Genomic DNA, 25,086 nt, shown 5'->3' on the forward strand with positions numbered 1-25,086 from the left:
ATTGTAGTCCACTTATCCCTCTAGAATATTATTACTATCACCATTGTTACTATCAAGATTCTAAATCATCACATTCCAAATTTGCCTAGTAGTGATGCAAATTTTAAAGATATGAACAATGCCTTCATTCTTTCCACATATACGGATATACTACAACTTCCACCAATATTCATCATTCTCTTTCTTAGGAGCTCTTTTGATGAAAGACTTCTGGAACAGGAAAACTTTTAACTTTGGAGGGCATTTAAGTTTCCACACAAGCGAGCTCCAATTGACATAACCTCCTCTACAATCAACAATGTCACAATTTAACTTATAAGCTGTTTTCAAAGAGAAAACACCACTTGTGTTTAATTTGGGTTTTGACTAGATGTTTTCGCAAACTTCATCAAAATATCCTTAACTCTCAAACACTTTTATTGTAGGTTAAAAAAAAAATAATAATACCATTATTTGTGAATTGAAGGATTGGGATAATTGGACTATCCCTTTTGTAACTCTACAACCAATCTAATTGCCTGAAATTAAGGCTTCTTTTTCAAGATCTTGTAAGAGCTTCAACACAACACAAAGATATAAGGGGATAGAGGGTCTTCTTGTCTTGCTCTTCTTGAGGAAGTGAATTCTTTAGAAGGGGTGCCATTAATCAAAATCTAGAAAGAGAAAGTTTTAGTGCATTCCATAACTCAGCCGATCCATTTTTTATGGAACCAAAATTTTCTCAAAACTTTTTCAATGAAATCCCATTCAAGTCTACTGTAGGCCTTTTCCATGTCAATTTTGCAAGTCATGATTCTTTTATTGTTTTCATTTTTTCTTTTTCATGGAGTGAATCATTTCATGGGAAATTAAAATATTATCATTTATTTACCTATTAGGGACAAAGGCACTTCGAAAAGAAAAGATTAAATTCTTTAAAAAAGGCTTGACTCTATTAATTAGAGTTTTAGTGATCACCTTGTAAATTACATTATAAGCTGATAGGTCTGTAATTGTTAACTGTTTCTGGATGCTCAACTTTTGGGATTATAGCAATAAAAGTCTTGTTCAGTATAGGGCATAGTTTATCAGTATGAAAAAAGGTTTTGATTGTCCTATAAAATTCATCTTTAACAGTACTCCAAAGGCATTTATCTCATTTGCTCATCTATGACACCTTTGTCAATATCCTGAATGAATATATCCACTCCACTTGTTCCTTCAGTTTTAAATGTCCTTTAGAATTCATCACAAAAATAATTCGAAATCTTCCTTGGGTCTTCAAGTCTAGTTCCCTCCTCATTTTTAATAAGGGCAATTTTGTTTTTAGCTTTTCTTATAGTTGTTGCTAAATGAAAAAAATCTATTATTCCTGTCACCAAGATTAATTCAATCCACCCTAGATTTATGGGCCCAATAAACTTCCTCTCTCATCAATAATTTAGTTACTTCTGTAAAGCAGTTCCCAAGTTGATTAAAGCCTTGTCATTCCCATGTTCTGCCAATTGATTTTGAACATTTTCTATTGAATTCGGGGAGAGTGTATGAAAGAGCTGTAAGGAAAAAAGATGGAGAAACATGATCTTTGGGAACTTTGTTAAGCAGGCTACCAAGTTTCCTAAGCATGACGATACCCACGGGTTCATTTCTAAATTCCAATTTGAATATGTTTCCAATTAGAATCGATGCTTAGCTTGACACTTCCCTCTCTTGCCACGTGGTCTATCGAGAGGCTTGGATAAAGGAAGGGAAGGAGAGAGGGGGAGAACTAGAAAGGGCTGAGGGAGAAAGAAGAGACGTTTAAAGAGAGAAGAAAAATGGGGAATGGGAAATTAAAGCGAGGTTTAAGGAGACCCTACAAAGCTATCAAAAATCAAAATCAAGCCATTTGACGTCAAAGAAAATGTTAAATTCATCACTCACACCATTACCAAGCTTCCATTATGCATATAATAACACGCAATTATATATCATCACATACAATATAAAACATTAAATTAAACTCTAATATATCTATCTAAATTTCAGCTTAAAGTAATTTCTTTTCAAACAAAACTGATGATGAAGGGTGATTTGGTACGACCTAGCAAGAAGGGGACATGTAGGCACGATCTGATCGAGGGGGCATAATTCAGCCAAGCGAACCTAATTTGCAACATTCAGAGCTCGGGTATTCAGTCACCTCGGCCCAAAAAACCACCTAGGTGTAGAGGCACTTCGACACCCAATCTAGTTCGGGGCTAAAGAATTAAAGTGGCAGTTCGGGGCTAGAGAGCTGAAACCTCACATGATCGACTTCAAATGCCTCATCAACGGGCCCTGAATTTCTTGGGATCACGATAAGACTCGTCCTAGCTCCGCCTAAATCAGAGGTAAAACAATAAACCTTATCAATATATTGCTCTCCTTAAAAAACGGAACAAACCTTATCTGCACGGCCCGAAGATCTCAGAGATCTTTCATAAGGCCCATGACTACTTTAGTATATAAAGACATGAAACCTCAAGGCAAAGGTACGCGTGATTATTCTACTCACTAGCACTCAAGTTCTCAATCATTCAGCTTGCATTCACAGCATAAGTACTGATTTAAGCATTGGAGTGACCTTCCCAGGTTAGCTACCCCGGATTCTTTGATCCACTGTTTTGTAGAACGGTCCAACTTGCCACCCAATTGAAATTCGGATCGCCTTCTAGCTACGAATAGTCAGATCACGCACCATAAAAAACCAACTTAATCTATTAAAAAAAAGGTTCCAATTAATATTAAATAATATAGATCTCCTGCATTTCTTAATTTAATCATGTAAGGCTTTGTGGTCTTTCTCTTTCTTGGACGGGACACGGCCATCATTTCCGGCCAGCATCTCGTACTTGTCCTTCCTTGTGAAGCCTGTGCACTCGAAACCTAAGGTCCCAGATAGCACCCTTTGGATATAGTTAGCAACTTCGATTGCAGACTTATTGCATGTAAGCTCTGTAGGCAGTTGGTTTAAGAAGGTTATCTCATAAGTTGGCCTGGGGTTCATGAACACGAAATAAGGGTCCATAAGCTTGAACCCCCGTGCCGTGGTTCCATAGAACATGCTTTGCTTGGTATTGATGGCCACTGGAACGATCCTGTCGGTAAGCTCTGCGAAAAGTGCACTGAACCTCAATAGGAATGGTTCTCTGCAAGTGGTTCCCTCCGGGCAGATCACCAAGTCCCCTTCTTCCAGCAATCGCTTGATGTTGGCTGCATCTTTCTCTCGTTCCCTTGACAAGGCCACAGCTTTAATTGGGGAGATGAGTTCCGTGAATTTGCTTATACTGTATGTGACACAGCTTATCTTTCTGCCCAAGGCCACAGCAGTGACAACGGGGTCAAGCACAGTCCTGTGATTGCAGACAAACAGGACCCCTCTCTGGCCTTTTGTGCGTGGTGGAGGAGGTTTACCCTTCACAATTAGCTTGATTCCCAGGATTGCGTACATATATCGAGCATACCTTTCCGGCAAGGGAAGATTCAGGTAGACCCTGAGGATGGAGTGTATAAAGCCAATTGGCATCCATAAGAAGGTCAGGAGGGCAACCAGAGGGGTCGGCCTCTGAACAAATCGCCCCTCGTGAAAAATGACTGGGCTTAGAAGTTTGTTTCTGGGCAATGGATTAATGCACTTGGTCCTTGGTACCATGTACCCTTCCTGCATGGCCTCACAAAAACATCCAGGGATGGATTAGCTAGGGTTCTGACTTCTGAGCATATATTTGAATGAAACTTTCATCTTTATTGCCTTACAAAATTTTATATAAGTTATTAATATTAAAGAAGTTTGCTCATGAAAAAAAATAGTTTAGAAAAAACTAAAGAACTCAACGGGATTTAGACAATTGATAAGGATCTGTTCTATCAAATCCAAGGGATAAAGATTGGGGGAGTTATATTGGCAGGGTATGGCTCTAATATTTTTAGGTAGGGGTGTCAATTGGACCGTTCCAATCCGATCCAGTCCAACATGAGTCCATTACAGATGGACCAGGTCCAATCCAATCCAATGAGTACTTCGGACTAATTTGGACTGGTCCAATTTAATGTTTGGACTGTTCAATCTGTCTAAATTGGTTTTAATTTAAATTGGTTTCAATTCAAACTTGATCTATTCATACTTGTATTTTTATCTTCTATCAATAGATCAGATATTAGTTCAATTCAATCCAATCTAACATAATTAACCCATTACAGAGACAGACCAGATCCAATCCAATATGGTTAAATACTTTGGGCTATCAAGTTTGGACTGGTCCAATTCAATATGTCTTATTAGTCCATCCAAAATGAGTTGATTATTATTTGAACGGATCCAATCCAAAAGTGATCCATTTTTGACACCCCTATTTTCATATAAACTGATCATATAAATTTGTTGTCAAGCATCATTATTAAAATGAAATTTTCAATTGGCAATATCAAAATATAAGAATTGATATGCATTGTGTCAATTGCTTTTGTATCGGTAAAAAGTGTAGCAATTAAGATGTAACCACATAACAAAACTCTACATGACTAGAGCTCTTAACAAGTGGAGCAAGTGAAACGCCTGCAACTAAAAAGGATGTCATCTTTTTTTTTTTTTTTTTTCTGGTGTGACATTTCTCTTATATCAGTGCCATTAAAAAAAAGGATGTTGAGAAGACAAGAAGTAGGAATAGAATGAAAAGGGACTCGAGATATAACGAGTTAAAAGAAGCAAGACAATCACAGGGTGGTCGCACTAACTCACATTTACCCCTTTTGAACCCAAAGTCATTTTCTCCATGCATGAAAGAAGTTCTGTGCTGATATATATGTCCAGACAATTAAAGAGAAAGAAATAGTAAAATTCAATTGGGAGGCTTTAGAAGGAATAGCTGGTGAGCCAGAGCCATGGCTAATTACCAACTCCGCCACATGAAGAGACATGGAGAGGGTGAGAGATGGAATTAAGACCATCCTCAAATAGACAATACCAATTTGGAGTCGGATCTCTTTCTCATACGGTGCTCCTCACACCAATTTCACAGTATGTCCTGATTGTACATGGTTGTACATGGAACATCTCCTGTACTTATATCTATTATTGATGGGGAGATGTTTTCATTAGATGGTGGGATGCTGTAAGGTCAATGTAAGGAGCGGATCCCAATTCATCAACTCCATTTGATTTAGACAGTTGTCCCCTTAAATGGTCATTATTTCTCCAGTCAATCCGAGACAAGTGTCAAATGTGCAGGTCTCCCTTCCTAATTTCCTGGTACTGGTAGGAATAGGATGCAATAAAGTATAAATTAAAACAAAGAAATTAGGGTCCCTTTGGTTCATAGCTAATCGAAATTGGAATCAAAATCAAAATCGCAATCCCTCCACATGAAAATGATCTATTCCCACAATCTGTTTGGATCAGGCAAGAATTAGAATTAACTAGAAGGGAATACATTCCAGGGGAGGGGAAGGGAATGTTCATTCCCAAAATGGAGGTGGAGTCGGAATAGTATTCTGATTCCACCCAACCAAAGAGTTGAATCAGAATGGCTCATTCCAATTCTGATTCAGGACTACCCCTATTCCCACAAACCAAATGTATCTTTAATCTTTAATTATAAAAGGTAGTCACTGAATCGGGGCTCACGAGAGAGAAGCCTGGACAAAAGAAAAGCAACTTCTACGGTAACAACCTCTACGTGATCAATAGGAATTAAAGTCATACAAAAACGGAGTGCATTCAATTCGGTTAGAGAGAGAGAGAGTAAACTATGCTCATGACATGAAAGAGAACAAATGATTAATCTACGAAAACTGTGAACAGATGATGAGCTGGGTATCGGAAGAATTGTTAGAACAATGGTTCAAATGCAGATGAGAAACGTACGTAATAGAGTAGTGAGATCAAACCTTGCATACGGACAAGAAATCGTGGTCGGATTCTCTGTCGCCCAAGCCGACATCCGGGAAATTCTTGCCGAATTCTTGTTCAACGGCAGCTCTCTTGTGTTGTGCAAGAAGAACACCTGGTTTCTTGACGAACCCAGTTGCCCTTCCAGACTTGGAGACCTGGAGCTCTGTCCCTAGAACCTTGTCAGCTCCTAGATAGGCCTTTGCAAATGGCTCTACCGTAATTCTTGGATTCGCAGTTACGATGTATCGTTTGCCAAAGGAACTAAACACTCTTCAACTCTCTGGATTGACATCCTCAGCGTAAAACTTTGGCAGCACAGACCTCGACACCAGTTCGATGTCTCATAACTTCAACCCCGCGAATGTGATGAAGAAAATGATCTGGGAGGCCAATGATTCAGATAAGAAAAGGTATTTCAAGCATAAAAATGGGGCTGAAGCCAAAAGAACAAGTCCCCTCAGAAGGCTGCCAGCTTCTAAGGTCACAAGCATGAAGTAAGGGAAAGAGTTTTGAGACACGAGAAGGGTGCCATCAAGATCTGCGGCCACCGTTTGGTCGGAGCGCCCCTCGGAGGTGCAACTGGAGATTGGTTTGAAATGATGAAGAGCACCCATGAGAAAGAGATTTTTGTTTGTGGTATGAAATGTGATTGAGCTGGGTTTTATTATGGGGAGAGGGGAGGATTTAAAGAGAGAGGATCAGAGAGGAAGGACAAACTAGATGGTCAAATTCCATTTGTTATTAGAATTTAGAAATAAACTAATAATATATAATTAATTGGAGCTGATTAGTAAATATATTAAGAGTTTAAGATGAGTGTGTTTGGTTTGGGAGAAAAAGTCAAGTAAACCCATATAATGTTTGTACAGATTTTCTTTCCTTTTATTCCTACGTTTTCTTTTAAACCAACCAAAGGGGGACTGGCGTTTAAATCAGCACGGGTACAAGGAGGGGACCAGATATAATAGTAGGCACAACAAAGTAAGTATATTTTGGTCATCTGCTAAGGCTCCGTTTGGGAAGACTACTTCTGCCTTTGGGTTGAGCTGTTACTGCGAAACTCTTTTGTTGAGGATCCATGTTTGGGAATTGGGATAAATTACTAAAAGCAGGTTCATGATTTAATTGCTCAACTTTGTAAGGGCTTTCTGAAGTTTCACCAAAGAAAACTTATGGGCTTTTCATATGGGGCCTGCCTTATAAAGCCAGAAGCCCCTGCCCAAAATCCCTAGTTCGCAAACTGACACTAAATTATAAAGAGTGCAGTTATAATTCACTGGCTTTTTTATTCTTACATTTGCTTTAATTTCGTTATACATTGGCGTGTTCACACTTTTTTGTAAATCGAACCAATGGTATTAGTTTTTCTAATTCTCCAAACCGAAACTGAACTGGTACCATCGGTTAATAGGCCTATCAGTTTCGGTTTTTGACCAATTCGTTTCTTCAGTTTTTCAGTTTTTTATATTTATGATATATATTATACAAATATATATAATATTATATTATAAATAATAAATGATATATAATATAATATAATATAAGTATTTGAAAAATATATAATATATCTATAAATAGATCATTATAAATATAATAAAAGTATATATTTTTATATATAATAAATATATATTTATATATAATACATAAAAAATATGTAACATATATTAAAAATATATATAACATATACATAAAAATATATATACCGGTTGATTTGATTAACCGTCGGTTTTTTTGTAGATTAACCGAAAATCAAACCAATCTTTTGATTTTTTAAAAATTTCAAACCAAAATCAAACCGATCAATTTAATTAACCGCATGGATTCGATTTTCTCAATTCAATTCGATTTTTCAAATTTTCATGGACACCCGAAACTATATTTAGATCGGCAAAGGACGGACGTTATGGGCTGACTTGCCGAGTAACGCAAGCTCATAGATAAATGCACCTAATTAAATTATTGTACAAACTTGTTAATTTGCTGTTTGCCTAATGATTGTTAATTTGATTCTCTCTATTCATAATGGGTGGCTGATGATTTGTAAGCACGTGCAAACGAGGAAGAGAGAGATATATTTAATTCAGATATGCTCCTCACAGCATATATCAGCCGTGGATTGGGAGCATCTCCAATAAAAGGTTATAATTATGGAGATGTTTGAGATGCACGGCTGAAACGTGCTGCGAAATTGGTGTGAGGCATTCTCTGCGAGGAATAAAATTTTTTGAAATTAATGGGGTGAGAGGAAAAAAAAATGTACATAATTTTTTTTTGGAATGGTCGTCTAGACGTGAAGCCAAGTTATTTAAGCGTTTGTTTGGCATAGATGTCGTTGCTCCAGAAATCAGCGACACATCAGCACTATATCGAAAAAAATGGTGCTCCAAGAAATTCATGTTTATTTGGAATTGTTTTTTCATAAAAAATAGTGTTATAAACATGTTTTTAAAATCGGACCGAATTGGATGGTTGGACCGGAAAAACTGGGAACTAATTAGGTGACCGGTTCCAATTTTCCCCAAAATCAGATTTTCCATAAAAATCGTTGATTTTGGTCAGCAAACCGCTGACCTAGGTAGTTAACCGTTCGAACAGTTTTCATTTTATTTTATTTTTGTCAGAACGGATCGACCATTCGGAACAAACAGTCAAATCGTTCCTCAATAATCGGACCCCTGACCAGTTCAGTCTCCGAATTGGTTTTAAAAACCATGGCTTCAAGCCACGCCTTAGAAATCGGGAAGGTGTGGCTTGGAGCTATAGCTCGTTGCTACCAATAGGGACATGAGGTGGCAATGATAGGGATATGACATGGCACTGGATAATAGGTACCAGTATTGAAAATGTTTCCTAGAGCATAGGCACCAAACAAAGAAGGTTGTTATTGCTCCAGAAAACGTCCTATCTGGCAGTAACATTTCCAAACAAAAAAAGACACCATTTTCCTTCCAACCCACACATCAACAATATATCTTAGCATTGATGCCAAACATATACTAAGTATCAGCACTATGTAGTAGATATAATGTAAATTGGAACTATTGAGTTTTCTAATTGATGAGGACAGATTTGACCCTCCGCTGACCTAGCAACACGTGGCATGACAGGAACGTTGCATGACACCTCAACGCCACATGAATAGCAGCGGATCCGACAAAGTCAAGGAGGTACACCTCAGAACCAATCCGAGCACCTCATACACAACTTGGGCACAACGATAGGGTGGCTAGCAGCACCTCATCCAAGGCTGACCTGTGGTACCTTGTCGTTACTGGTCCAATGGACCTCGGTGTGAGGAGTGACCTCCTTGAGGACTTGACGACCTGTGGTACCTCGTTAGTACCGGTCGAACAAACCTTGCCATGAAGAATGACCTCTCTCGAGGACTTATTGACCTGACTAAGGTCCAGGTGGCAACCTGCGAGACGTGCTCGCCGACCTCCTTTGTATGCATCCTGTCACTCACAGGTCTTTCAAAAGTTGGCTCCCGCATTGAATGTTCTAGAGGAAACCAAATAAGACACAAAGCCGGGTCTATGTGTGCGACTACCTCTGAGGACTTTGGATTGGTCTTTCTGGAGATCTCGGATGCGGTGCGTGATGCCCACACCAAACAACGGCTATATAAAGGCCTCATCTCCTCATTGACAGAAAAAGGTATGCATGATTTATCTCTCAAATACTATCAATTTTGCTTTCATCTCTCTCTAAAACCTCCAATTCGTTAACTTGAGCATTTGAGTGCCCACACCGGGTAAAGCACCCCGGACACTCTGACCTTTCTTCTTCCAGCTCAACCAGGTGACCTCACTAGCTTGACGTCCAAGTTGTCCTCCAGCAGGGAGCACCAAATTGCGCACCATCACTAACCAATCCATCTTACCCATAAAAGGGGAAGAACAATGGAGGTGATCTTAATTAAAAATAGGTGAACGCTTTCCATAAAAGCCTATGCCATATAAAACTGAGGGCCTGCTTGGTTTGTAGTTGGAATTAAAATTAGAACCGAAATCCTTTAGAATTTGAATGGTCCATTCCCATAGTCTGTTTGATTCCTACAGGAATGGGAATAGGATTTCATTCTCAAGAGAGAGATAAAGAATGGCCATTCCCTCAAATGGAAAAATGTCATTCCAACAAAAATGAGAATGGGACTCTAATTCTATCTAACCAAACAGTTGTATTCGAAATAGTGCATTCTGATTTCAATTCCATACCCCTATTCCCACGAAACAAACGGGGCTTGAGCTTTTCATGGACCACATAACTTAAGTGACATACTGGTGCAATGTGAAGGGTAGCCCATGTTAAACTCATCAACATACAAACACACATAATTGGTGATAGGGGGCCGTTAATTAATTAGCTAGAAGCTTCAAGGGTCCGGTCTTAAAGTCGATTAGGAAGTTGAAGTAGCAGCTTAATGAAAGCTTGCTAACTTTATTTATTTGTTTATTAATTCTAGATGTTTCAACCTCAATCTTGTAAGAAAAAACATAATCCTTTCTTTAATTACCTTTTATGCTGGGGTTGTATTAGTTTTATGTGGAAGACTTTGGCTAGCACTGTAGCGTTGTTCTTCTATCAAAATCAACTACTCTCCACACCTCCATTTCTTCGCTTTTCCTTTTCCTATTTCTGAAGAAAATTTTTTCTTAAAAGCAACAGAAACCACATGTCTTGACCAAGTTTAATTTTTGGATTTTAATTAGTAATCCAGGAGCACCGACTGTTGGAGAATAAAAATCTATTGAGGGACCTCACCTAACACTATACTTACAATAATTAAATTCGATCTGCTCTCTTTGATTCCCGGTATTTTCACAATCAATTGCTTATCATTTTAGGCACAACCCTATCAACCTTCCCCTTAATCCTCTTACCCACATCATCCAATCTATAGTATACTCCAAGCAGAGAGCCGGAGACCATGTAATTGAATTGCCTTGAACTGAAGCATCAAGAGCCAACTTTGATTCTCACCATGCATCGATCTTCAAACCAGAATAAAACCCTCACTTTCCAAGGTCGTCTCTCCAAGACCAAGACTATCTCACATTAATATCATGTTCAAAGAATGATTCAACCGTAAAATTAATATCCCAAACTTAATTTGGGAATTAAATACTGTTGTTGGATGGATAGAACATTAATTTACCAAAGATTTTGCCCAGCATACATGTCACCCACTTAGTACGATCAGTCCTTGTTGGATGGATAGAAATAGAACATTAATTCACCAAAGATTTAGCAAGCAAACATGTCTCCCCACTTAGTCCGATCAGTCTCTCTAATTCATCTCTTCCCAAAACTTTGAAATTTACCATCTGCCAATCCATCAGCATGACCCCCCACTAGTCTGTTGCCATATCACCCACCCCGGCCCACACCTCCTAATTAATTAATTAATTACTGTTTAAGCTTTAGATTGAATGGTTCTTTGAAATGGTACGAAAGTATATCTGACCAAGTAATAATCTAATGTACAATTCTTGTGGCGTTCGTTATAATTAATTAGCTTTCAGCATAAGGTCTGAGGGGGCTTCATCTTATTCACACTTCAAATCCGCCGGGTTTTCGCATAAAAGGATATATTAAAAAATAAAAATCTATTTAGGGACTTCACCTAACAATTTAAGCATTTAAATTGAACAGAAGAACTCATTAATTCTGTGGCATCTAGGGCATAATTGGTTTTTACTCCAATGAGAGAAAAAAATTGAATGGTCGATAATTCAATGCCAAGCCCCATCAGAACAAAATAGACTAATGAAGTATTTTTTAATCACTTGTCTAGGACAGGATTTTAGACAAGGGATTTAAATAAGCCCTGATTTAATGCATTATGTTACTAATATGCATGGTATGTATGTAATTTATCGTCAGTAGGACATTAAAAAAACAAAAGAAAAGAAAAACTATTATTCTATCTCTTCTCTTCAACTTTGAGAGCCATAAGGGACATAAAATTGTCAATGACTAGCTAACGAATTCATCGACCCTGCTAGGATTGGATGGGAAGAAATGAAACTCTAGGGGAAATGCTAGGTCTGTTATCAACTGTAGTTGATAATTGACAGTGCATGTACATGCACTGCCCCAACGGCCCAACCCTTTCATGTATCATTGTATCAGTACTTAACTACTTAAATTTCATTATCTACACTTGGAGATCATTTACATATACATTAAGCAATCTTTGATCTTATGGCTAGACAGAGAGAGATGAGTCATGAATATTAATTGTAGCTTGTAGGCCTACTATGGCCACTGAAGAGGTGGTCCAGGGGAGCCTAATTGATCTCTCACTGTCATAGCTAGCAGTCTTTCATTGCAAACCCTCCATATGTAGTAATGACCCATCACCCATTTAGTTTGATGTTTGAATTCTTAAAGCAAAAGATATAATGGTTGGACCGACCTTCTGAAAATCTTAATTCCTACCAAACGTGTCAAGTATCAACAGTCAAGGATTTTTAGTTGGTTGGACAAAGGTGGATCTGATTTCTGTCTAATTAATCACATCTACACAGCTAATATTGGATTATTTTCCTCACTTCCATGCAAAGGAAGAGAAGAGAAACTTTGAAATGACCAACATGGTTTTCTAGTTTCTAGAAATAAGAGATTCATCCACAGTGTCTTCTCTTATTCCTGCACTCAAACTAAGTTGGTAGTAAGGGCACCCTATATTCTAAAAGATATGGCTTTAATTAATCAACAAATGAATCAAAGACAAGAAGGGAAAAGGTAGAAGAAGATACAGCGTTGTAACTTATTGCAACGGCTTTCTCATTGCAGCCAATATTTGAGAGAAAAGCATCTCCATTAGCAACTTTACCTTGTATAATTTTTGGTATTAGTAATACACGTTATGACATTTGGTCTCACCAAACATTTTACTTATTTCTCCTACTACAAGTGCTGTTGGCGAGAAAAACAAGAATAAAATTAATACCCACTTTGTTGTACGTATCAATATATGATCCATAAGAGTCGTACCTAATTAGTCACAACAAAATAAACACGTTAAATAAGTATTTTATAAATATTTTGACAACTATCAAAAGTGGGTATTCATTTTTTTAAGGGTAGGTTCCGTGTATTTTAAGAGCTTGGCTTCGGTCCAGGTACCCTCAGTCAAACAACCCGTTCGTGCAATTGGAGGACGCACCACACATCCTCCAATTCGTATAAATGGTTGAAGGAGGGATGCTTCACGTCGTTAGTTAGAGTATATTCACACCTCCGTCCCACGTGCTGCCCCACAACACCCCACAGCACATCCCCACCGTGTATTGAGAACATCTCTCGGTGATAGTACCAGAACTGATGATGTCATCATTGGGAGATGTTCCCAATACAATATGGGCATGTGCTATGGGGAGTTGTGGGGCGGAGATGTGAATTCCATACACCCATTTTTCGAGTACTCATTGTCTTATCCTCTCTCTCCCGCCATCCACCCGAAGGCGACTTAACATCCATTACCGTCGGTGACAAACAACCATCACCAATGGATGGATCAACCTCATGGAGAGGTTGTTGCTTGAAGCCTTGTTCCTAGGGGTGGCAATGAGCCGAGCTTTTCACGAGCTGCTCTCGAGCTCGGTTCGGCTCAATTTCAACCGAGCTTCAAGCCGAGCTCGAGCCTGATTTATAGGTTCGATTAATAAATGAGCCAAACTTGAATATATATATATATATATATATATATATATATTATAATTCTTAATTTTTAAATATCAAATAAAAAAATTATATATAATTTTTTATTTTTATAAAATATTTTTCCTTAAATCGAGTTCGAGTTGAACCAAGCTTGAGCTTATGAGTTTTTGACTCAAACCGAACTCGAGCTCGAACTCAAGCCTTATACAACCTTGGTGAGCCGAGCTCGAGCTTCATACTTATACACCCTACTGGTTCCCTCAAAACAACTCTCGCCATGGTCGCCAGCTCTTTCTTACTAAATCTGGTCTCGTGCTCCTTTAGCACCATCTGAACAGCATTACTTCTTCAATTTTTAATTCCCTAAGTTTCACCTTTGACTCTGGCTAATCGTGGATGTTTTTACGTTGAGTTACGTCCATGACAGTCTTATTGGACTAGCCTTGCTATTTCAAGATCCGCATAACTTATGGTTCTTGCTGAAGTTGCTGATCCGCGACATTACTTTGCTATTATATTAGTATTATCCCCTTACAATCAATAAACCTTACATTCAAATGTATAACAAATATTAAGCAAAGGGTCTAGCCTACTAAATTGATAATATGGTCTAATTGGATGGTGGGAAATAATTTATTACAACTCAAACCATACTATACTGAATAGTGAATCTGATGAACAGCCAAGAGTAATGTTCAAAATTCTGAAAAATAATTCTATCATGTGCATTCAAGTTGATTGGGTAGCTATGTAACTACATGTCATTACTTGGAGCCCTTTGATAGCGAATGAAGTGATTGAACTTGAACTGAATGGCTTATTACTTTCTCTTTAAGTAGATAAAATTACTAAATAATACTTTTTCATTTCAAAAGAGATTTTCATGACCGGGAAGTGGCAGATGTTGTAAATCTACTGAACTGCCTTAATGTTTTTTTCCTTCAGCCCCTTAAAGCTGACAAGTGGATCTGGATTTGGACTGTTGATGGAAAGTTCACGGAGAGATCTTTTGCTGAGAGTATAACTGTTAGAAGGGCAATTGATTTCCCATATAAATAAATCTCGAATCCTCAACCTCCGTCCAAAATCAACTTTTTGCTGTGGCTTGTGCACTAGAAAAATGTCAAATAAAAAACAATAGTCTGGCAAAAAGAGGTCTTAGTTTAGATGATCTTAGCTATGGAATCTGTGGTCTTGAAGAGGAATCCATTGACCACCTCTATATGCATTGCATGATTGCTCCGAGAATCTAGTCTCACTTCCTTAATGCTGATAGTATTGCATAAGTGTTGGTACTTTGCGGGCTTATCAAAGAAAGGAAAATACATTTGGAGTGCCACTCTAACTGCAGTTATCAACACTATATGGTTTGAGAGAAATGTGAAGGGATGGTGGATGGCTGAATCATACAATGTGGTTATGCGAAATTTCAAAAAATTTCTTTCTCTCATATGGGAATTATATTTCCTAATTTTAAAAACTACATTTTCAAGGTTCATTCTTAAAACAAAACCGAACCAAATCTGAAACCAAAAGAGGGAGTGGGATATATTTGATATAGAATAACAGTAACTCCCAATATAAGTGTTCACGCCCAAAGAGATCACCAAAACCTGCCTCCACTAAAGATGACAACTTATAGTGAGGCAGGATCAACAAGATGGTTCTTCAGCAAGAACCCTAATTCTTCAGCAAGAATCAAGCAAGGGGTTGGTGAGCACGACTTTAGATTGTTTCTTCTAGAAAGAAACGATATCAAGAATTATTCTTGATCAGAACAAAAAGAGGAGGTAGAACTAGGTAGGGGCGACAAGAACTGGAGGAGAATTCTGTAGATTATTGAGTGTCTGAAACTAGTGAATTCACCCCCTATTTATAGCCTTCTTTGTATCAGCCTCCTAATCCAATTAGGAAAGAGTTTCTTGATCCAAATCTGATTTTGGATCTGAACTCTTAAATGGATAAAACTTATCTTATCCTTCAGCTAATCCTAATCAGCTTATAAACCAGAATTCTCCCCCTTTTAATTAACTTACTTAAGCCCAGTTCGAAATGGGCTTTATGCCCATTTAGTCACATGGCTCACTTTTCCTTTAAATGCTGGCTAGCTTGACTCTCTTTGTATGGCGTGGAACCCTAGCATTGATCTACACATCAACCACATGAGTTCAGCCCAGCCTTTGTTATAAGGCCTGGCCGAATTCATTGCTGAATATAGTAAATCCATGAGTCCATCAGTATGGGCTCTTAATGGGCCCAACATTTACACTAAATGATCATTGAGTCCAGCCACCTTATGAAGGTCCAAGGACTATGGGTAGATACAAGATTAGCCCATTAAGTATAACCCTCAATGGTCTTACACTTAACCTCTCAACCCATAATGATCAAACACTGTCCGACAAGAGACGACATCTCCCTCGGCTGTAAGGTATAGTGTTGCACTTTCTACTCACATGGATCCTGGAAATTAAAACATTTTGCAAACATTTTGTGCAACCATAATACATATGTATATCTCTTTATAAATATGGTTTGCAAAACAAATCTCAACAATTTGAAATCAACTGCCGGCAGTTTATGTTTCCATTAGAGAGAGTGCAATCCCCGATCATTCACTTTGTCTGACAAGGGGCTGATCCTATCACTATGATCACCCACTCAGGTGAATTCTCAAATTTCCCCAACATACCCAGGTTTTGACCCGATCAAGGATCTCACTAATTGGCATATCAAAGACAGCTCAATCTGACACCTAGTGCAGTACCATAATTGAGCCTAGGGGTTTGGTGTAACATTCCAATTTTGCCCATCTATCTCAAATGTCCAAGGCTATACTAGAATTTGGTCCGGTTCAGGGTTTCAAGAAAACTCACACTGCATATGCTTTGGGTCTTACTCTAGCAATTGAGACAAGCCACCTCAATCTTTTTGGCATCACATTAGTGTTAGCCTTGACAGGATAAATCTCCCCAGATCTATCCAACGGCTATGAAGATTATAAACTAACACAAGTCTCATTAGTGTCCAATTTAAGGGTATTACACAGAAACACCAAAATAGCATGAATCAATTATGCACTTTATTCATTTACAATAAATGTTTAATAAGTATATCAATCTGATTGAAGCTAAGGGCATAACTGTCTAACAAAATGACAGAATTTTTAGAAAAGAAAAGAAAGAACTAGAGGTGTTGATCTAGTGTATTATATTCAGATTTTCCTCGGGGCTTTCTACCATCCCTATGTGTTTGTAATCAGAACTTGTTTGTGATGCTTAATTTTGTCAATCTGTGAGATCTATGATCAGATCCTTAAGGGGTGAATGATTCTTGGTTTTCTCCACCTTTTTATATGATTATCTTTATCATGAATAAAATTTACATTACCTTTTTTCAAAAAAAAAACTAAATAATACCGTAACCAATATTCCTACTTGGGCTTCGATCTAAGATATTAAGGAGCTCAAAAGAGGGTTGTCCATTCAAATTTTAACAAGCTACCTTGTGAGAAGACAAAAACGGTGTTACAACATATATATATATATATATATATATGCCACCGGTTTCGGGTTGACGATTTGATCATTTTGTTTGAATGAATAGTTCGTTCTGACAACAAAAATTATAAACAAAAAGTTATGGAACTGTTCTAGCCATCGATTTTTAGGTCAACGGCTCGATCATTCGGTTAGAACAAACGACCCGTTTTGATAACAAAAATTACAGGAAAAAAATTGAGTGTGAGGTCCATTAAGCAGTATCATACGTGTTATGTCATTCGAGTGCATGACTCATACGACCCGAAAATGAAACCATTCAGACCACCGGTTTTTGAGTCGACGGTCCGATCATTCAGTTTGAACGAATGACCCATTCTTACAACAAAAATTAAAATAAAAAATAAAAAAAAATGGCCCAAACCATTAAACGGGTCAACAAGTTGACCACTAGGGTCAATGGGTCATTGACCGATTCAACGGTTTTTGGCGAGGGACTGGGATTGGTGTAAACCGTAACCAGTTGCCTAGATGGTTCCCAATTAAAAAAAAAACTAAAAAAAAGGACAGTTCGAATGGACAGCCCATTCTAACAACAAAAATTATAGAAAAAAAAATTGAGTGTGTGAGGTCCATTAAGCAGTATCATACGTGTTATGTCATTCGAGCGTGTGACTCATATGACCCAAAAATGGAACCGTTCTGGCCACCGGTTTTCGGGTTGACAGTTCGATCGTTTGGTTTGAACAGATGGCCCATTCTGACAACAAAAATTTTAAAAATAAAAAAATAGCCAAAAACCATTGAATGGGTCAACAAGTTGATGGTTTGACCGCCATGTCAATAGGTTATTGACCGATTCAACAGTTTTTGGCCAGGGACCGGGACTGGGATAAAACGAAACCAGTTTCCTGGATGGTTCCTAATTAAAAATAAATAAAAAGTAGACAAAACCATTGAATGGGTCAGCGGGTCGATAGTTTGACCACCCGGGTCAATGGGTCATTGATCTATTCAACGGTTTTTGGCCAGGAACCGAGATTGGGATAAAACAGAACCAGTTGCCTGGATAGTTCCCAATTAAAAAAAAATAAAAAAATCTGTCAAAACCATTGAATGGGTCAACGGGTTGATTGTTCAACCGCCCGAGTTAATGGGTTGTTGATCAATTCAACGGTTTTTGGCCAGGGACCGGGATTGTGGTAAAATGGAACTAGTTGCCTAGACGGTTCCTGGGTCGAAATGTCCATCTGTCCGAGTCAATAGCGGTTTGAAAACCATGGTTTTTTATACTTTTAGATTTTTAGTATTCAAATATTTTTTCTATTGTTGGCTTTATTTGAATGTATGCAGTATGTTCATTTTTTTCATTTTCTGATTTTGTTTTGCTTTTTTTTTGTGTTTGTTTGGTCTTCTTCTTCAACAAAAATTATAGGCAAAAAATTAAGTGTGCGAAGTCCATTAAGCGACATCATACGTGTTATGTCATTTAAGTGTATGACCCATATGACTTGTAAACAGAATCATTCTAGCCACCGGTTTTTAGGTCAATGGTTCCACCATCCGGTTTGAACGGATGACCCATTCTAACAACAAAAATAAAAAAAAAAACGGCCAAAAACCATTGAACGGGTCAACGGGTCGAGGTTCGATCACATGGGTCAATGGGTCATTGATTGATTCAATGGTTTTTGGCCAGGGATCGGGATTGGGATAAAATGGAACCGGTTGCCTAGACGGTTCCCAATTAAAAAAATAAAAAAAAATGGTAAAAAACCATTGAATGAGTCAACGGGTTGATAGTTCGACCACCCGGATCAATGGGTCGTTGACCAATTCAACGGTTTTTGGCTAGGAAACAGGATTGGGGTAAAACGAAACCGGTTGCTTAGACGGTTCCTGGGCCAAAATGTCCGTCCGCCCGGGTCAATGGTGGTTCGAAAACCATAGTTTTTTATGTTTTTGGATTTTCACTATTCAGAGGTTTCTTCTACTGTTGGCTTTATTCGAGCGTGTACAATCTAGGGTTTACCACCATTTTATTTCTTCCCTTTTTGTTATTTCTTTGGGTTTTCTTATGCAATGTTGTTTTTTTATTCTTATAAGACGATATGCTTTGTCTCTTTCTTTGGTTGCATGTATGTTTAGCTCCGACTCAAAGAGGAACTTTGAACTCGATTTTCTAATTTTTTTCCTTGGCTTTTTCATTTTGGTGGATTTATCGCCAATTTTTTTATATGTATGTCACTTTAGATTTATCTTTCAAGGTTTTGGAACCTCTTGAAATGCCCACCCTTCTCATGATTATGATTACAAAGTTATTTCGTCTAATTATTGACATCTAGAAAAAACGACTCTGAAACGAAACAGTTCTGCACTGGTTTCCAGGTCGATGGTTCGATTGTACGGTTTGAACGGATGGCCCATTCCGACAACAAAAATTAAAAATAATAAAAATAATAAAAAAATGGACAAAAACCATTGAACGGGTCAACGGGTCGATGATTTGACCGCTCGGGTCAACGGGTCGTTGATTGATTCAACAATTTTTTACTAGGGACCAGGTTTGGAGTAAAACAAAACCGGTTGCTTGGAGCAATTGGGAGTTCTCGATGTAAAACAAAGGACAACTATAAAGTAGAACTCAGAACTATCACTATATCATCATATTCTTTTACATGAGATGCTTTATTGAAGCAATATTTAAAAAATGAGCACATGATGATCTCTTTTAAATCTTTATATGAGTTTCAAGAATTGACTATTTATAATTACAAGTTTCTTATTAAAAAACCATTGTCCTTTTTAATATAGAAAATAACAATGTTACAATTCCATTCCAGCCCTTACTAAGCAGGACCCTATGCTAATTCTTAAAAAAATTGACACCGCATTTGGCCCGAGCTTTTAGGCTGGGCCCATTCAAAGTTTAACAAATTCCCAACCTGGACTGCCCAAGTTGCATCCCTTTAATTGGGATGTCCTATCAACAAAGTACGTTTCACCCCAATCAACATAATTTATACATCTCATCATAAGACTTAGACCCACCATAAAAGTTGAACCCTGTCATACATGAGATGCGCGGTGTCAAATTATCTTGATAGGGTTTTAGAACGTATTCTATTGGCAGGTGATCCGAAAACGATCAGATATCGCTATTCCTTATGCAGGCAAACTAGAGTTTATATCCTCTACAGTTGTACTAATAATACTAGGTTAACTGTGATGCATTGTATCACACCAGCTCTACATACATGGGACCTACCCATCAGGATAATCAGGATAACGTGGCTGATAAAGATTGGAGAAGTATCCCCCGGTTCTGATAAAGGATTTCTGCGTGATATACTTAGAGGTGCGGCCCATGTTGGGTCCTCACTCCTCAGGTCCATATCCATACATTTGAAATATCCTGCTTATTAATCAAAATTCCACATTAGATTACACAGCTAATCTAATGAAGTATTTATTATAGAGGGTAAAGTCCAGAAACTATCAATTAATGTAGCCCAAGAATAATGATAACAATTCTTCATCAAACACAGCCGACACATTAGCTAAGGGGTGATGGATTAGTTTATGGATTTCCGGCATCAAGCCTGTAAACTTGGCCAGATTTTTACACTCAAGATTTCACAGATAGTATTAATGTCATCGTCATCATCCAAATAAGGTTTTCCGACATCGAGTCTGTAAAGTCTTTTCTCTACTTTATTATTCAACTTGGCCTGTTGGCCATTCATCTGTAAGGTTTTCCGGCATCAAGACTGTAAAGTTTTTTTCTGGCGTCAAGCTTGTAAAGCTTTTTCTGGCATCAAGCCTGTAAATTTCTTTAGAGGGCAGCATCTACAACTTTAGTAGTGCTATGCAGAATCCAAGTGAAGTTGTCGTCGTCTCCAAGTCTTCAGCCAAGAGGAAAGGCTCGGTAGTGAATCCGAGTCCGACTCGGAATGCATCTGGCATAGCAAATTTTGCATGTTAAACAGGTCACTAACATGCACTTGCCTATCTCAACAAGTGGTTCTTGAGTTCAACACGTGTTGCATTGCTACCTTGCTCCAATTTCCTTTTACACGTCTACTTGAAGAAGGAAAGAAATTACAATTCTTGCCACTTTAACTTCAAACTCATTTAGCAATTTCACTCTCTAATACAACCTACTCTCGACCTTTTTTTTTTTTTTTTCTTTATATTATCCTTGAATCTATATCATGAAATTTCTTGTGTGGAATTGTCGATGATGTAATAATCCTCAAACACAAAGCCAGTGGAGAAGGCTGTGCAACTCTGAAAATCCAGAATTAATATTCATTTCGTAAACAAAATTAACTTTTGATAAAAGCCAAAGACTAGCTAGAAAGTTAAGGTATCGTCACTTTGAATCAGTGTAAGCAATTGGCCAATCACATTATCCGTGTCCGTGTTCTAAATGCACCTTCACACTCTTCATGCGACCTACTTCTTGTTTATGGTTGCCCAAAAACAGTTCTGACACTCCATGGATATTAATGGGCGATCTGAATGACATAGTCTCTATTCAAGATTACAATAGTCAAGTTGCTCAGCGATGCCGACCATCAAAAGCGCTGCAAGCTTTCATCTCTACTTTTACTTTTGGGCTTAATAACTTTCCCCTTGACCCCTTTTGGATTCGATTGATTCCGTGTCAACCCTGAAACAAACCAACGAGCCAGTCCTCGGTTGGTATTTATTTGTGAAAAAAATAAAATTGACTGCAAATATTTTTTTACCCCCACACCAACACTAATGATAATGTATCCATGTGCAGAAAGCTCCTAACCAGCATGGGCTGTTATTTTTGTTATTATTTTGTTTTTTCAAACAACTAAAGGGAGAGAATACCAGTGGTAACAATCATGAATGTCTCCAACTATTTGACTAAACTAAACTAAATCAGACTACTTCCATTTCTAGTATTCGTATTCGATTTTTGTTTGTTTTCAAGAATCTCTGTTTCATGCTTTCAACGCTGCCAATATTGTGCAGAATATAGTTTGTAGTCAATCAAACATTAAAGCATAAATATGAATGTTAGAAATGGAAGTAGGCTTTTACTATCCGGAAGATTGGTCCAAACCAGCACCTTGATTTACGGTCCATCACACGTATACATTCTGAGTCCTGATCAAAATTGGTTTGGAAGGGATTGTCTAGCTTGTGATTCATTGGGAAGGGATGAATTCTGAAATGGGATTTGTTCTTAACAGCGCGTATAGCTCACACCAACCCCCCATCACAATACGTTGTAGCTATTGCAGCCATATATTAAGAATATTTCCCCATAAATAAAAATGTGAAAGATATTCCGCGACGTACAATTGCAAATAAAGCACACTCTGAGGAGCCAATCCGGATTCAGGTTTTTATGCGTTTAATATCACTGAAGCCTGGGCTAGGCCCTAGGCTATTGCAAAATCTGTCAGAAACAAAAACATCATAGTCGAGACTCGAGAGTGACTCAAAGTTGTAATTTGGTAATTGATCTTTTTTAATTGAAATACCATTTATATCATTAATGGATGCACTCCCCTGAGATTTGTATCAAATGGGGTTTGAATGTCCAATATTCCCATCTTGACTTGTTCACAGTGGAGCGCTATTACTTAAAAGGGGCTGATCGGTGGTTTGATTATTATGTTTGTATGTGTGATCTGTGCTGTGATGCTTGGGTTGGGGGATCCCGTATCCTATATTCCTATGTTATGTAGTGTGTAGCCCGCCTTTTTTGTTTTTTCTGATCCGGGCTGTAACTGTGTAAAGGTAAAGAAAGCTGTTGCGCCTCAACTCAAAAATCAAAATTATTTGGCCCAAGCCTGGGCATTCTTAACTGTTGTATCTGACTGAAAGAAAGCCCATGATCCAGAACAACAATAATAAATAACTTATTAGAAGAAGATAAAAGACAGTTTGGACCGCTGGACTTTCTAAAAGTCTTACACTGTACAATTTCTTCATAATCGCCATTCGCCAACAACTGACCACTCCCCCATCCCTCCACTTAAAACCTACTACACAAAACAAAAGGCACACTGGACGTCTGGACCGGACAAAGAGTGCGCAATCAACAACACACTTTGGGCCCCCCAACCCACTCCACTAGTCCACTTTCCATTGTACTCGATCGCTACTCCTACCACCATCTGTGTTCAACCCTTCAATCAAGGAAGAAGAAGACCCTGCGATTACTGACACTCGCTACTACTCTTTAATTCTTTATACATACACATCCAAACAACAAAAAAGAAACCTTCATACGTGCAAATGAAACCCCATTAACAAACAAAAACAGATAACAGACCACTCCATTTCAATCCTCTCTGAAGAATTAAAGCATCGTCACTTGGTCCTGAATGGAATTGCCCTGATCACGATCTGATGGTATAAGGCTGCAAGTGCCGCTCCAATGAAAGGTCCCACCCAGAAGATCCACTGCATCATTTATAACCCAAATTTTAATCAAACTAACGAAGAAAGAATCATGATTCACATGGCCACCATTACAGAAACAGAAACAACAAGATTTTTCAATTAATAAAGCAAGTAAGCAGCTTCTTACGTGGTCATGCCAAGCGTGGGCCTTGTCGTAGATGATAGCAGCACCCAGACTCCTAGCCGGGTTGATACCGGTTCCCGTGATTGGGATGGTCGCCAAGTGCACCAGGAACACTGCAAATCCAATCGGTAGCGGTGCCAATATCTGTTCCATTTCATACAATTCCACTTTCATTATTAACATCTATTCAATAGTCCCAACCATTCATCACAAATACTGATTAAATCGAATCCAATGGCTCCAGATAGCCGGCTCCTAGAAAAAACCGCATATGAACCGCTTAAATCCTGGCTCGTCGCTCTCTTATCGCGACTGAGGAGCTGAGGACTGAGGCTAATTCATTAGTCCGGTTATTTAAACCGTTAAAAAGCTCAGGAAACCGAGTCCACTCAACCCATCAGAACGATTTTTTTCTAGAGAGAGAGAGAGAGAGAGTAGGCTTACGGGGACATGGGAGTCTCTGGCGTTACGCTTGGCATCGGTGGCGGAGAAGACAGTATAGACAAGGACGAATGTACCAACGATCTCGGCTCCAAGGCCGTCGCCCTTAGTGTAGCCATGAGCCACGACGTTGGCACCACCACCTAGCATCTCGTACTGGGTCTTCTGGAATCCCTTGACGACACCGGCACCGCAGATGGCACCAAGGCACTGCATCACCATGTAGAACAGAGCCCTGGTCAACGACAGCTTCCTTGCCAGCAGTAGCCCAAACGTTACCGCCGGGTTTATGTGACCCCCTGCCAAATCATCGGTTAGATATGTATGCCGAGTTTAACGACCAGGCCAAATTGAACTTGGAGACACAAGTAGTACCTGAGATGCCAGCAGTGCAGTAGACGAGAGCGAAGATCATGCCACCAAAAGCCCAAGCGATGCCCTGAATTCCGACTGTAGCACACTTGTTAGACGACCTCGACACACCCATCACGGTCAAGATGGTGATGTACAAGAAGAGGAAAGTGGCCATGAACTCGGCGATGCCGGCCCTGTAAAACGACCATGATGAGAGCTCGCCGGGCTCGAACAAGGGTGCCGGTGGTGGCTCCTTGTAGTCCCTGTCGTCACTCTGAGCAGCCGTTCCGATAGGTTGCTTTTCAGAGTATTTATTGGCTCCAACTCGGACATCCTCTTCTTTGCCCTCCATCCCTCTTGTTTTCTTGGTTTCTCTGATCAGAATTCAGATACAGCTCCTCCTTTCTTCTACAAGCTTCCAGTGAGCGACAATTGAAAAGTAGGAGATGGTCTGGGTGAAGGAGAAGACCAGGTTGATTTATAGCAGAAAGCTGGGATAGACGAAACAGAGATCGGACCGGGCGGAAGGTGGGGACCAACAATCCTGCACTTATCCATCATGTTTTATTTAGCACATTTCCACGACCGACCATTTATTCAGCTCCTTTGGTTCTTCTCTGTTTTACTAATAATTAAATTGTTTATTAATGTTT

The 25,086-nt window shown here is 38.7% G+C and overlaps 2 protein-coding genes across 2 annotated transcripts; both read right to left on the bottom strand.

Moving 5' to 3' along the window:
* Positions 1-2,700: 2,700 nt before the first annotated feature.
* LOC148870787 (glycerol-3-phosphate 2-O-acyltransferase 6-like) lies at positions 2,701-6,547 on the bottom strand. The gene is made up of 2 exons (XM_088968676.1): positions 5,887-6,547; positions 2,701-3,661 (listed from the first exon to the last, which is right to left on the bottom strand). The coding sequence occupies exon 2, from the start codon at positions 3,650-3,652 to the stop codon at positions 2,777-2,779; it is 876 nt and encodes a 291-aa protein (XP_088824802.1). The 5' UTR covers positions 3,653-3,661; positions 5,887-6,547; the 3' UTR covers positions 2,701-2,776.
* Positions 6,548-22,940: 16,393 nt separating this feature from the next.
* Positions 22,941-25,057, bottom strand: LOC148870788 (aquaporin PIP1-2). Its single transcript, XM_088972521.1, has 4 exons — positions 24,455-25,057; positions 24,083-24,378; positions 23,642-23,782; positions 22,941-23,514 (listed from the first exon to the last, which is right to left on the bottom strand). Exons 1-4 carry the CDS (start codon positions 24,783-24,785, stop codon positions 23,422-23,424), a joined length of 861 nt encoding a protein of 286 aa, XP_088828647.1. The 5' UTR covers positions 24,786-25,057; the 3' UTR covers positions 22,941-23,421.
* Positions 25,058-25,086: the final 29 nt, after the last annotated feature.

Source organism: Nelumbo lutea, chromosome 2, assembly GCF_056320005.1.
Source record: "Nelumbo lutea isolate HS-2025 chromosome 2, American lotus-T2T, whole genome shotgun sequence".
Taxonomy (NCBI): Eukaryota; Viridiplantae; Streptophyta; class Magnoliopsida; order Proteales; family Nelumbonaceae; genus Nelumbo; species Nelumbo lutea.

Bases quoted from the DNA above. Each gene is read 5' to 3' on its own strand.
- LOC148870787 (XM_088968676.1), bottom strand. From the start codon at position 3,652: ATGGTACCAAGGACCAAGTGCATTAATCCATTGCCCAGAAACAAACTT.
- LOC148870788 (XM_088972521.1), bottom strand. From the start codon at position 24,785: ATGGAGGGCAAAGAAGAGGATGTCCGAGTTGGAGCCAATAAATACTCT. The intron at 24,379-24,454 runs GTACTACTTGTG...ATGATTTGGCAG, and splicing joins CTGCACTGCTGGCATCTCAG to GGGGTCACATAAACCCGGCG. The intron at 23,515-23,641 runs GTAAGAAGCTGC...TAAATGATGCAG, and splicing joins CCCACGCTTGGCATGACCAC to TGGATCTTCTGGGTGGGACC.